The sequence below is a fragment of the Hyaena hyaena genome, unplaced genomic scaffold (genome assembly GCF_003009895.1).
Source record: "Hyaena hyaena isolate Hyena2069 unplaced genomic scaffold, ASM300989v1 scaffold_108, whole genome shotgun sequence".
Classification (NCBI taxonomy): Eukaryota; Metazoa; Chordata; class Mammalia; order Carnivora; family Hyaenidae; genus Hyaena; species Hyaena hyaena.
The window spans coordinates 585,683-598,933 of record NW_024080741.1 but is presented as its reverse complement, the minus strand read 5'-3'; the positions used below and the strand labels follow the sequence as shown (position 1 = coordinate 598,933).

At 46.8% G+C, this 13,251-nt stretch overlaps 1 protein-coding gene across 1 annotated transcript in view; it reads right to left on the bottom strand.

The window, feature by feature from the left end:
• CACNA2D4 (calcium voltage-gated channel auxiliary subunit alpha2delta 4) overlaps positions 1 to 13,251 on the bottom strand; it is a 112,956-nt gene that overhangs the window by 76,440 nt on the left and 23,265 nt on the right. The window contains exons 7-16 of the mRNA XM_039236349.1: positions 12,312 to 12,372; positions 11,500 to 11,650; positions 9,712 to 9,786; positions 8,710 to 8,799; positions 8,484 to 8,597; positions 7,913 to 7,991; positions 6,305 to 6,438; positions 4,489 to 4,566; positions 3,645 to 3,725; positions 3,001 to 3,075 (exon numbers count right to left, since the gene is read on the bottom strand). Coding sequence (XP_039092280.1) covers positions 3,001 to 3,075; positions 3,645 to 3,725; positions 4,489 to 4,566; positions 6,305 to 6,438; positions 7,913 to 7,991; positions 8,484 to 8,597; positions 8,710 to 8,799; positions 9,712 to 9,786; positions 11,500 to 11,650; positions 12,312 to 12,372 — 938 coding nt within the window. The remainder of the gene's footprint in view (positions 1 to 3,000; positions 3,076 to 3,644; positions 3,726 to 4,488; positions 4,567 to 6,304; positions 6,439 to 7,912; positions 7,992 to 8,483; positions 8,598 to 8,709; positions 8,800 to 9,711; positions 9,787 to 11,499; positions 11,651 to 12,311; positions 12,373 to 13,251) is intronic.

The window sequence follows — 13,251 nt, the reverse complement described above, 5'->3', positions numbered from 1 at the left end:
CCATACAGAGCTGAAATCTAGCTCCCAGTTACTTTTACCTATTGATCTTATTCTTTCCCTGGAGCTGCACATAATGTTTTTCACCTGACAACTCTTGGATTTTCGAAGGTGCTTGTTACTCTTGACTTCACTTCTACAAGCTAAACATTCCCAGGTTGCAGATGCCTCAGCTCCCTCTGAATATGCTCTACTTTGTCCATGTCATTCCCAAAATGAAGTGCCCAAGATGAAAGTCAATATTTCAGATGGGGTTCTGACCAGTGTAGTGTGGGTGTGACCTGTGTGGACCAAAATATCATATGGCTTTGACTGCTGCCTCTGATTCTACTGGATTTTCAGAACAGCGGCACTGCCCTAATAGCCCAAATCAAGTTCTCAGTCAGTTAAGTGCCCTTGGCCTTTCTCACGTGGTGCACTGTTAAACTACATCTTTTCAGTATTATGTTTGAGCATTGAATATTTTGCAGAACTTTCCATGCATCCTAATACATTCATCTTGTTAGTTGCAGCCCATTGTTTAGAAGAATACTGTCTGAATACTAATTTCTTCCCTTAATGTATTATCCATAACTTCCAGACTTGGTGTCATCTGGTTTCTATGTTTTCATCTTATTGATAGAATTCTTCAATGGGACAAAGCCAAGGACAGACAAATTCTGCAGTGCCTAATAAAGACCTCCCTCCAGCTTGACACAGAGCCATTAATCAAGTCTTTGAATGCTGCTGTTTTTTTGGCCCTGACTTCCCTCCTTCCCTGCCTCCCTTTCTCTCTGTTATCAAGACAGATATTGTCAAGGTATCTGCTACTAGGTTGGCAGCACTTCCCAGGTTTAGTTTAATAATAGATCAAAAAAGGAAAGGGGATGGTTTATTATCAGAGTAAATTAAGAATTAATCAGAGGGTCTACTTTTAGCAGAATGAGGCCCCTAAAGATGTTTGAAAGGTTGAAGTCCCTTATCACTGTTTATCTTGCTTCTATCAGTTTTTTCTTTTTTCAAGGAAGTGTCGCCTTATTTCTGGCCTTTCTGGGAGATTTGCACGATCCTTCACTCTTGTCCTTTTCTCCCCACCCATGCTTGGATGGTGCTCCCGTTCCGGGCCTTGGTGATGCTCGTGCTCATGGCAAACAGCACTGCCCTGCCATATTTTATACCAGATCTGTTTCTTTTGAGTAAGATGCAATACTACTCATTCATTTTTATTTTCTAATTCCTGATGATACCTGAAAGATCATCTTTAGCTCCTCTTATTAAAACCATAGCGCCACTTAGTATAACTTGGAGCATGGACAGAAAGATTTCAGGTCAAAAGTAAGGCTCTTGATCCTCTTTCAGTTATTACTAGGCAAATCCTCTATTATTTTTATTTTTAACTTAACTATTGTTCTCCTTAATACCTACCACAAACTGATAATGCTTTCCTTAGGAATCTCAATATGGTGGCTTTACATAATGTTTGTTATGTAATAGTGTTCTACATGGTATTTTTCTCTAATCATTTCATTTGTGTAAGTCTATTTGTGTATACTCTATTTCTTTAATTAGATATAACCTTTTGTTTATAGTATTCTCAGAGCATTATAAGGTCAGACACCCAGTAGGTCCACAATATTAACTGACTGGTTGAAGTTTTATTTTCATCTAGATTATATAGATGGAGACAGATGAGTTTGGGACCAGTGCCCTTCAATTTTACAAGTCAGCTCCATGACTGACATATTTATTTATTTTTCCCAGTGAGTCATCTTGTTGCCACTGGGACTGCCCCCCCTCAAGAACCCATCGGTAGAGAAGTCAGTGACTCATTATGTGTTCAGATGCTTTCCCAATAGAGTCTGAATTGGGAAGACAACATGGCTTCCAGTGTGCCCTGATATCTATTATGAACTACAGTTTGCCTTAAATAGCTCAGTCAGTTGCATTATGGACACTCGGTATCTATCTGAACTGGAATGGAATGAAATGTAGCTTAGACTGATTTCTCCAAGTGGTACCTGGGGCGGATGAGCCCCCTAGTAAGTTCTCACAAAGGTACTCTGCTAGGTATTGTCTTCAGCTGCCATCTCAATTCAGTGTGAGACTCTAAGGGGAAAGGGCTAAGGTTCCTGTAAGACTTAACTCCCTTCTCTTACTCCCCCAAACAATCACACTGAAAGGTATGGCCATTGTCATCAACAGCAGCCAAGTGCCAGAACCAGAGGTAGCAGGGAGCCCCTAGCCCTGGAGGCAGAACTTTTAGATAAAATGATGCAACATTTTTGGCCATCAGTTGTTCTGTTGAATGCAAGTGAAAATGCCCCCATGTATCAGGATGGAGGGAGCAAAGAGGGAGGCAGGAGTGTTCAGGAACATATCATCCCAAGAAAAACTCAGGGGAGCCTCAGCTTTACTGCCCCCCACCTCTCATGAGACTCTTCACTTGCCATTTTTATTGTTAACTCGATGTTCACACTCTCTTGAGTGGGATTGGGGGGTCCCTAGAGTTCTGCTGATACCACTGTCAGACTCCAAAAGGAGTGCGGAGCAACTGAAGCAGTGACGGAAACGTAAGTGGCTTGTCCTTCAGGGAAAGCTGCACATTTCATTACATGCTCTCTGGACTGTTCATCAATCAGTCCACCTATTTTTGCTTTGCTTTGCCTGCTAGATTATAAGCAATTTGAAGACAGGGACCATGACTTAATTTTTTTTTTTATTATTGAGACAGAGAGAAACAGAGCATGAGTGGGGGAGGCAGAGAGAGAGGGACACGGAGTCTGAAGCAGGTTCCAGGCTCTGAGCTTTCAGCACAGAGCCCCACACAGGGGGGGTTCAAACCCATGAACCGTGAGATCATGACCTGAGCTGAAGTCAGATGCTTAACTGACTGAGCCACCCGGGCGCCCCTCCATTGGGTTCTTAAATGGAGCCCAATGTGTGTTCATTGTTTTAACTGGTTTTATGAACCTTCCCCAAATCCCATATAGTTAAGATCCCAAAACAAATAAGATCTGTACCTACCAAGGGTCGGAGGTCAGGATGAGAGAGAATGTAGCCATTGTTAGTATTCAAAAAGGCATATCCATGCACTCCAAGCTGCCAAAACAACAGGGTTTGAGGGACATTAGACGTGTTGTTTGGGCTAGAGAACTGGAGCTGGGCAGGGGTTGGACTATAGGACTGTTAAAGATGGCAGCTCACAGCAGTGAGTTTTCCAAATAAGCATATGACTGAGCCAGCACCATGCTTTTAGCCATTAATTTTGAATTCTCTTCTAAGTTTTACTGTTTGTAGCAGCCACAATAATACATATCTCACTCGGCCTCTTCCCCACCACATGCTCTAGGTGCTTTGATGATGTAATCTCATTTGTTCCCCAAACAAGACTGCAGGGCATGGAGGAGCACATTGAAAACTGAGGCACCAGGAAGGGAAAGAACGTGCTGAAGGCCACAGAGCAAGTCAGAGCTGGTGGTGACACAGGGTCCCAGAGATTCAAACCACTGCCGCCAGGCTCAGGGCCTGCACGTCTCTGGGGAGTGGGATGGTGGGGCCCCGTCCCCGCTCTAGGTTGGCTGCGCTGCCTGCAGAGGGACTCCTGAGCCTGGTAGGGCAACTCCTAGGGAGACTGTAACCCCCCACCCAGGCATCGGATCCAGGCTCACCTTGTACCGGGGTGCCAGCTTCATCAGCTCTCTCAGGGCCACATCAGAGCCCACCACACCCAGAAGAATGCCATGGGATCGCTGGAAAGAAAAACACCTGGGTTAGGGGGAGACCTGGCTTCCCTGTGCACAGGGCTGGACTGGACCCTTGGCCTTCCCAGAACCTGGAAGAGGAAGCCACTTCCTTATATGACTCTTCCTCTGCAGTTGGATATTAGGCTGAGGTCTCTGGAATAAAAATATAGATATACCAGAAGAGACCCCAGGAGGAATCTCAGCTGTAAGGAAGATTAATTTACAGTACTAATATTTAAAAGAAATACAAAGTTGAATAAAATATTAATTTTCATAGCAGAGGCTGAGTGTCAGAATCTGAGGGACAATAATCCATGGATGCTCTGAACATACAAGGACTATAAAGAAACATTTTCTGACCGGATGAAGGATGGGAGGCTCTTAAAAGTCCTTCACTAGAGGAATCCTCAAATTAGAGGCTGCCCCAAACTGGCAGGCTAAGTGTTGTTCTGCCAGAAGGTTGGCAGGTGACATTTCTAGCGGGACAGTGGTCTCAAGTGCAGAGAAAGAAGACAACCCCAAAATGACAAAGCAGAATCACAAAGTGAGTTTGGGAAGTATGGACCCCATTCCACCTCTCACCCTCACCCCTCTCTCAACCAAGAGATTCTGATATAGGTGGTTGGGCATAAGGCTTGGAATCTGAATATAAAACCCTCTTGAGGTGGTTCTTATGCCCAGCCAATCAAGAACCATTTGGTCTAAAGATGCTAGCCAGGGGCCCCAACTTCTAAAATCTGTTGCAACTTCTCAGAGAGTGGCCACTCACCGTTTCATTTTTTTTGCTGAAGACTGGCATGGCCACAGTGGTGAGAAGCATCAAGCTTTGTGCTTGCGAAGTGAAGAGCTGTCAGGGAGGAGAGCAAAGGACACAGAGCTCAGAGTCCACAGGGTGGAGGACCCACAGTCACCAATGTCAACTATCACTGAAGTGTCACCTTCCAAAAGGAGGAAGAAACCACAAGTGAGGTTCCCCTTCTCTACAAAAGGAGAACTGGCAGAAATGCTGGTGGAGAGAGGTGGGCTGGGGAGGGGACCAGGTCAGTGTCACTTAGCAATGACAGTCCTAAGCCAGGGCAAGTGTCAAAACCCCAGAACCCACAACCCAGCTCCCAAACATGCTTGCAAAGTACTCTTGTCTTGGCCATGCCAAGGATGAGCATGAGCCATGGAATGGGCCCATCTCACACATGCCCAAAATCTCTGCTACGGACCCAAGGTTGGCACAAATGACAGCCCAGGGCAGTTAAGAAGGAGAAGGACACTGACACAGAGCCACCTGCAAACACAAGTGCATGCAGGAGGAAGCACAGCTCAGGGGCAGGCCATGGTGTAGTTGTAGCTGACCTTAGGGTCACTCCTTACACACATGGGACAGACCTACAACCTTTCCTCACTCAGAATGCCAGAGCCACATCATTCCCCACTTCCAAAATGGCCTTCCTCCTGACTGCCTCATCTCACTGTGAAGTTCCTTCAGCCTTCTTGGAAGGGGCTCTGCACAAGCACCCCACTTTATCATGAAGATAGGTCCTTACAGGTGGCATGTGCAGGTATGTTTAATATGTGTGATCTTCAGGATCAACCAAAGGAGGGTCCTGAGCCATGGACACCTATAGTATACTTTCTTGGAGAATGAAGAAGTTTTTAAAAGTTGAATATATTTGACATATAACATTGTGTAAACTTAAGGTGTTGTTGCTTTGATACATTTAGATATTGCCATCGTACTGATGTTATTTACATTACATAACTATATTAGGATATTGTCTATATTCATTATTCTGTGCACAAGTCACTAACCATCAAATCTCTTCCCCTTCCTCATCTGATTTTTCACTTTAGAGTTTGGAAGTAAGGTTTTCTGAAAGTGAGTGGTTTCAGTTAACCAATGTTTTACTAGCTACTGGAACCAGGAGGTTGGCCAAGGGGATGCAAGAAGTAGCCTGGGTCCCTGATGACCAGGAAGCTCCTCATCAGCTCTGGGCTGGCCACCTCTAAAGTTCTTTTACATGATGGAGAAGTGCGCTTTTCTCTCATTTAAGTCATTATGTTCAGGTCTCTCTCAATCCCAGGCTGAGACATTACCACTGAAGCAGGTGACTATGTAGCTGATATGATTTGAGAAGTGCCAGAAAGGTCTCTCTTGCCCCCACACATCTCATCTACTTTGGTTATCTATGCCTTTGTGTAAGTCACTGCAACCCAAGGGCAGTCTCTGAAAGTGCAGGAAGGAGAGCACCTGATGAAGCCATAGTATCTCAAATTACTGGTTAGATACCTTTCTTCCTGAAACAAGTAGGAGAGAAGGACAATGAGGGAGGTGAGGACAATGGGAAGAAGGGAGGAACGAGTCTGGAGCAGAGGTGCTCTGTCCATGGAGAATAGCCTTGGGCAGGTCTGCTCACGGTATTTCTGCACCTCTGGGGGTAGCATACAGGCAATTGGTCTTCTAGTGGGCTGAGGGTATTCACCCCTTCACGCCATCTCCCGAGGAGGTACTCTGCTTACCCCTCTCTCCTGACCCAGGAAGTTACCTCTTATTCCCTGGAGCCCCTAACTCTGGAGCAGGGTCAAGCCCCCACCTTGCTGTCCATGTAGGCTTCTGTCCAGGTGATGTCATGGTCATGGTTGATGACCATGGGGCGGCTGAGCACATGCAGGTACTCCATCACATTCTCCTGCGCGTCTGCCAGTGTGGAGATTTGTGTGTAGTAGCCTGGCAGAGAAAAGGGTCATATGGTTGTGGAAAGCTGGGGGTTCCACTTGGAATCGCTCTGCAGGGCCCATATATGCTCCCCCAGCTGTTCTCAGCTTACAGGTAGGTTGGGCCTTCACTAGGAGCTTCCCTGGGCCACAGGGAACTACTTCTCCCAAAGTTATGCCCTTCCCCAGGGGCATCAGGAGGCCAGTGGTGCTGCCTCAATCCAGGATAACTCTGGGGTGCAGGGGGGGGGCTCTCAGTCCAGAAATGCCACAGGAGCAGCAGGGGCTTAGTGGCTTGGTTTCCCTCTCACAATGATGCCCTCTTCACTTTCTTACGGGGTCATTTCCCAAAAGGACCCTCTCCTGCAGGCAACTCTGACTTGGGGTCCATTTTCAGGGAGTCCAGTTTAAGACAGTAGCTGGGTGTCCCTTAAACCTACTATCTCTGACCACTGTCCTTCTTTGGTTACAGGGAGGAGTGCTATAGCGTTTTGGTTGTAGCCATGGTGATATTTAAAAGAGCAAATGGCTTATAAGGCTATCACTGACTTAGTACATGTTTACCTGTCTGGTCTCATTGCGTATCACCTCCCACAAAACACTCACTCCAACCTCTAGGAAGTGAAAGCATTTTCCATTCCCAGCATGCATCTTATCTCAGATCCTTTGAACATGTTCTTCACTTTGTCTGGAACATCCTTCAATGATCTGTATGTCTGGCTGAGTCCTACCATTCTTTATGTCTCAGCATAGACATCACTTCCTTTAGGAAGCCCTCCCTGCCACCTCCAAATGGGGGAAGTGCCTCTCCCATCGCTCTCCCAGCCCCTGTGCATTTCAGATTATATCACCACTGATGACTTGTCTGTTTTTTCTACTGGGAAGCAGCAAGAGAAAGACTGAGTCTGTCCTGACCACAATTTGGAAGCTTTGCCAGGCACCATAGTACCTGCTCAATAAACTTTGGTTGAATCAAGAGGGACCAAGTTGGCATTGCACAGCCCAGGCCTTTGGCTCTGGCCAGAGACAGACGAGGACTACATCCAAAACATTATTCTAAAGAAAATGATGACCCTCTGCTTTTTGTCTGGAAGCAGAACCAGAGTATATGGGCTTAATTTCCAACAAGAGGAATGGAGGCTAGATATGAGAGAACTGACATTTAAACTGTGGGTCTCATCCCTACATCACTCTGCCTGTATTGTGATTCATACAGGCTTTATTTGAAGAGAGAGTTTTCTCTTCTGCAAACACTGGACAGATGACCTCTCAGTTTCATTTCAGGTGACTTTATGACTTAGAGTCCTGCAAGGGTAATCAGGTATTTACTTACGGTTTTCCCGGGGCAATGTACATTTTGTTAGAAGGAGGGGCAGATACTGTCCCTTGATGCAGCACCTCTGTAAGGCCCCGATGCAGGAGCCATGGCTCAGAACCTCCAAAGACTTGGTGCAGGCTGGAAGGAGCTCTGCTCACACACCACCTACCTTTGTTGTTACATGCTATCCATTTCATGCGGTCAGCGAAAGTCACTTCTCTTCCAATCAGGTAAGTGAAAACTCGAACCTAATCCACAAGACACAGATGCACTCAGCAGCCATAAGTAGTGTTATAGCCATAAGTAGTATTAATATTATTTATGTGAGTCTTAGATGTCAGGTCAAGCACTTTGCTGACTTTGGATTCTCCACTCTCATCCTTTTGACCAGAAAGAACCCTGAGGCCCAGGCAGCAATGGGACTTGCCAGGGCTGTGGTGATGTGGGCTAGATATAGAGTGGAGGGTCATTGCCTGGCAGTTTTCATCTGAACACCACATCTGGTCTCTCACCCTGCACTGTCTCTCACATGAGTCCTCTGTGCCTAGCATCACCATAATTTTGGAATGCCAATCTGGGACATACTATCTGAATTTACTAATGTGTCTAATGGGGCAGGGCATTTGGACTCAGGGCAAGCCTGTTTTCTCTGGGCACCACTGGTTATCCCATGCAGGCAGTAGGAAAACACTTCCCTTGGTCTCTTCCCCTGCCCCCTTGACCTCCACCGGAAGGGTAACCTTGCGGTCAGGCCAGTTGTACTTCTCAAATACTGGCTCATAGTCCTCCACGGCCCCATCAGTGATCAGCATGATGGCCTGGTTGCAGAGGCTCCCTTGCCGGGCCTCTTGGAACTGTGTGGGGAAAGAGCAGGCAACATGACTGCAGCCCAACAACTGCCCTCCCCACATCTCCACCCCATCTCCTAGCCCTTCATTCTCCCCCAGCTTTGCCGGGTGTGGGTACCTGCTGCAGGATCTGGAAGGCTTCTGTCAAGGCTTGATTCACGACACCCACACCCTTGACCATCAACTCATCTACCAGCTGTTTGAAATGCTGTCATGGGTAAGAAATTAGAGGATGGTTAGTGGATTGACAGCCAAGGAACCTTCCTCTTTGGTCTTAATTTCAGAGGCTGTTTAGAGCTATTTGCCCAGAATGTGACTGCAGGATCCATGTCTTCATGATCCAGCTAATTTCATGGCTGGACCCTACAACAGATGTTTCTCAAGATGTGCCCCCAAGATAAACAGAGAGTGTAAGTAGCTGAGTGCAAACACATCCCCACTACTGGAAGTAAATGCCAAGTGTGAGCCCATTCAGTGCAGGGAGGAAAGTCCACACAGACCTGCTGGGAACCAGCATCCTCAGACCCCCAGCATCCTCAGACCCAGCCCAACATAACCCAATGGTGAGCATTTCACTGGAGAAACCATGGAGGCCACTAGGGGCTCCAGTGACCAACCTGGGGCTGGGATTCAAGAAGAAGCCAAACTCAAACTCTCCAGTCACAAAAAGAAGGATCTGTGACATGCAAACTTTTCCTTTTAAAAAAGTTACCACATCCTCTCCTCGTCCTTTGAGAAAGACTCAATCCAATGGGTTTGAACTTCTCTCCCTATTGGGGAAGTTCTTCATCAAGACTGATACAGTAGAAAGGCCCACAGAGGAGGCAAAGAGGAAAACTGAGTCTCGGATAATCCACAGAGTGAAAAAGCAGTTCTGAGTAAGTGTTATTTCCCTTGGATAGTGTCTCTCTTTGCTCACGATTTGTTCTGATAAGCAGGCAGCATATTTATGAGGCAACTTCTTGGGTGTATTTACATGGGTAACTGCCTTGCCCTCTTTCCTAGTGTCATGGGAATAAGTAAAGGAGGCCATCAGGCAGTCTATTCAGGTGACTGTCCACCATCCTAATTGAGCAGGGGCTCAGAAGCATCAGGCACTCACCTGATGGTAGACACTCACCTCACGATTGTCTCGATCTGCCTGGACAAGGATCCCTTTAAAACAAGGCTCGATGTAATGGATGTAGTCACTATACTGCAGTTGCAGAGGGCAGAGGGGACAGGAGAACAGATAAGGTCAATTTGGAATCTCGGGCAATTCACAGGCTACCTAGGCACCTGTGTAATATTATCTTGGGGTACCCTATGCTTCTGGCAGTTTTTTCCTGAGTAGAGAGAAAGGAGTATAGAGAATAGTGGGGCCTAAACTCTAAAAATTCTCCCTCAAATCTCAGTGTTTGTCTTCTCAGGTGGCTCAGTGATGTCCATCTCCTTGAACACACAGAGAACTCGAAGGTACAGAGAAAATTCCTTTGGTCTCCGCTCCTAGGACCAGACAAAGTACCTTCCACAAGAATCCCAGAGCCTTTTAGTCCTTCTGTGTTCAGACCCCTCCCCAGTGCCTGGGTCTGGGGATTAGGAACTGCGTTCTTTTACCTTTTGCCTTGCATTTACGATCAAGATCCTCTAGCTGTCAACAGGGAATGGGAAGGGGGAAAATGAATGACTACTGCCTTCTTTTTCTTAATCTCTCCATTTCCCTATAGTTAAAATTCAAATCTTCAAGTTGTCTTTAATCTACTTCTGTTTAAATATGAGAGAGAGAAAGGGAGATAACGGTGACACAGTGGTAGGAATGCACGCAGGTTCTAGGGCAAGTGCTAGGGTGTTCTGGGGAAGGTCAGGAACACATGTTTCTCCTGCCTCTCCTCCCCCAAAGCAGGAGAAAGATTGGGAGAGAGGAGGGGCAGGAGCACACTCCCACTCCTGTGGAGTAGTGGGGCCTGTTCTTGTAGCTGTCTTGTCACTGCTGCAGGTCATGTCTAGGGACAAAGGTGGTGGAGCTGGGGAGGGCGGGGTCCAGGGGTGGTGCAGGTGGGTAAATGTTGCAGGCCTCAGGGGAGCAGTTCAGGGATGATAGGGCCCTTCTTACTCCCAGGATGAACATCTTGAAGTTAGACCATTTTGCCTTGGTATTTCTTTACTAGATACACAAATTCCATTGAAGACAAGCATTTTCAGCAATGTGACAAGCTGATCAGGAAAGCTTTGGATCAGGTGGCCTTCAAATTGATGCCCTCAAGGTGGCAGTCAGCTCTGCCTCCTTGAAGGGCTGAACTGGTCAGCTCTTTCATTGCATTGAAGGCATTCTCCTGACTTGCTATCTCCCCACTTCTTTCTGCTTCACTCCTCTCCTTCATTACTTTTCTAAGACAGGCAGAGTTATCCTCAGGAAGAGTTGCCGTGAAAGCAGGACTAGGGTCTTCTGGTCCCTTTCTAGCCCCCACTACCTACATTCCCCTTCTAATGTGTCTGGATTTGGTGGGATGAAGGAGGTGGGAGGACTGGGAATTAAAAAGCAAGAGCCCAAGGCTCACTCATCCTAAGCATAAAGGAGAGGCTGTTCCAGTGTTGGGTACCAGTCAAGAGCACATGGATGGGGGTGAGTTAAGTATTTTCTCAGGGCCAGTGCCTCTTAATTTTTATTCCCAGACTCATCTGAGAAATTGATGAAATCTGTGGAATCAGAAAAGTGGATGCACACATTTTTACACATAATTTCAGTAACTCTTTGGACCTCTTGAAGCCCATCCTTGGTCCAACCTTAGGATGGAAGTCTCAGCTTCAGAGAAGAAAATCATACTACAGTGTGAGGCATCAAGTGATTGTAAGTACAGGTCATTCTAGTGCAGGCAGAATGGTTTTTTTTCCTGAGGAGAGCTATTCTAGAACAGGAAGTTACATTTACCGCAATGATATTAACAAAGTCATTCTCCCCCAGTGTGTCCAGGATGGTGGCAATGGTGTGCTTGGCAATAGTCATCCGCAGCCCCTTCATGCTGCCACTCGTATCCACCACAATCACTATGTCCTTGGGAGAAGTAGCAGCTTGTATGTACCTTTAACAGAAAGAAAGCACAGGTCCATGATGGGAAAACTAAAGCCAGAACAGCCACCCAACTGAGTCTCTAGTTATTTCTATTCAGATTGTGGCTCAAGTGTACTCAAGATTCAGGTCAACAATCCATCAGTGCCAGCTTTTATCATGTCCGACAACTACTCAGTGTAGTTCTAAAGCCATTTTGGGGTCAACAATTGAGAATGTGCTCATCTAATGGACCTGTCAGGTGGGAGGAAGGTTCGGTCCTGGTGGTAACCCCTGTCCTCTTTGTTTTGGACCAGCCAAGCTCCTAATAGGGCAGAGGTAGCAGGAAGGGAGAGAGCTGGATTTTACCCTCAGATTCCGTTACAAATCTGCCAGAGGAGGGGTGTGGAGGGAGAGGAGAGTCTGGCAGAGGATTGATTTGGAGACATCTCAATGTGCTGGAAGGAGGTTTGGGGTGAGAAAGACAAGTGTGATGAGTCCTGGAGCAAGAGCAGCTGCAGAGAAGAGAAATACAGCTGGCAACTCTTCCTGCTTCTGCATTGGGTTCAGGTTCTACACACCTGAGGCTCTTGGCTGGTGGTGGGGGTAGGGTAGAGACTGGAGGAGAATTAGGCAGAACCCAAAGGTTATAAGAGAGATGCCAGCACCAGAGACTTTTCCCCTAGAGCTCTTACCAGCCACGATTTCTGCAGTCGAAGGCAATGACTCCATTCTCATCAGGTGTCCATTTGATGCCTGGGGAAATAAAGGCTGGTTCTTTCAGCAGCTTAGTAAAGAGCACTGGTTGGGTGGTGATGTCCAGTTTGGTCACCCCCAGGGTAGGGACAGCAGTGGACCTGGGCAGCAGGGTGTGGGGCCACTGTAAGCTAAGGAGGAAGGCCGACTTACAGAGGGATACCTACCACCCACACTCCCCAGACCCAGAGTTGGGGTTACTTTCACAGGTCGGCCCCCCAAAATGTGATATCTGGGACTCATTTGTGACTGAACCTCACATCAAGGCGAAGCCTGAAGGAGGTGTGACAGTTAACATCCACTACCATCAGCAAAGCATGAACAGAGCAGTAAACAGCCAGTACTCTGCTCTCTAGCCCACCTGCTTTACCCAGCTTAATTAAGCTCACTGGGAGAAGTGATTTGGCTATAAGACTGCAAGCTCCTTGAAGTCAGGGTTTTCCAGTGTCTAGTGCGGTGTCTAACATAGTACCTAGCAGAGTTGATGCTCAATAAATGTTTGTTACATGAATGAAAAATGAATGAATGAGTATGAAAGGTCTTGCCTTGAGCACTAGCAGAATGATTTTGTCTTATTCATCTGATCAAAAACTTGGGTCAATGTACACAAAGCACAGATAACGCTGACATGATCAATGATAGAATCTCTTTTGAAAGATTTTTTTTTAATGTTTTATTTATTTCTAGGAGAGAGCGAGAGAGAGACAGCGTGAGCAGGGGAGGGTCAGAGAGAGAGGGAGACACAGACTCTGAAACAGGCTCCAGGCTCTGAGCTGGCAGTCAGCACAGAGCCCGACGCGGGGCTCGAACCCACGAACCGTGAGATCACGACCTAAGTGAAAGTCGGACGCTTAACCGACTAAGCCACCCAGGCGCCCC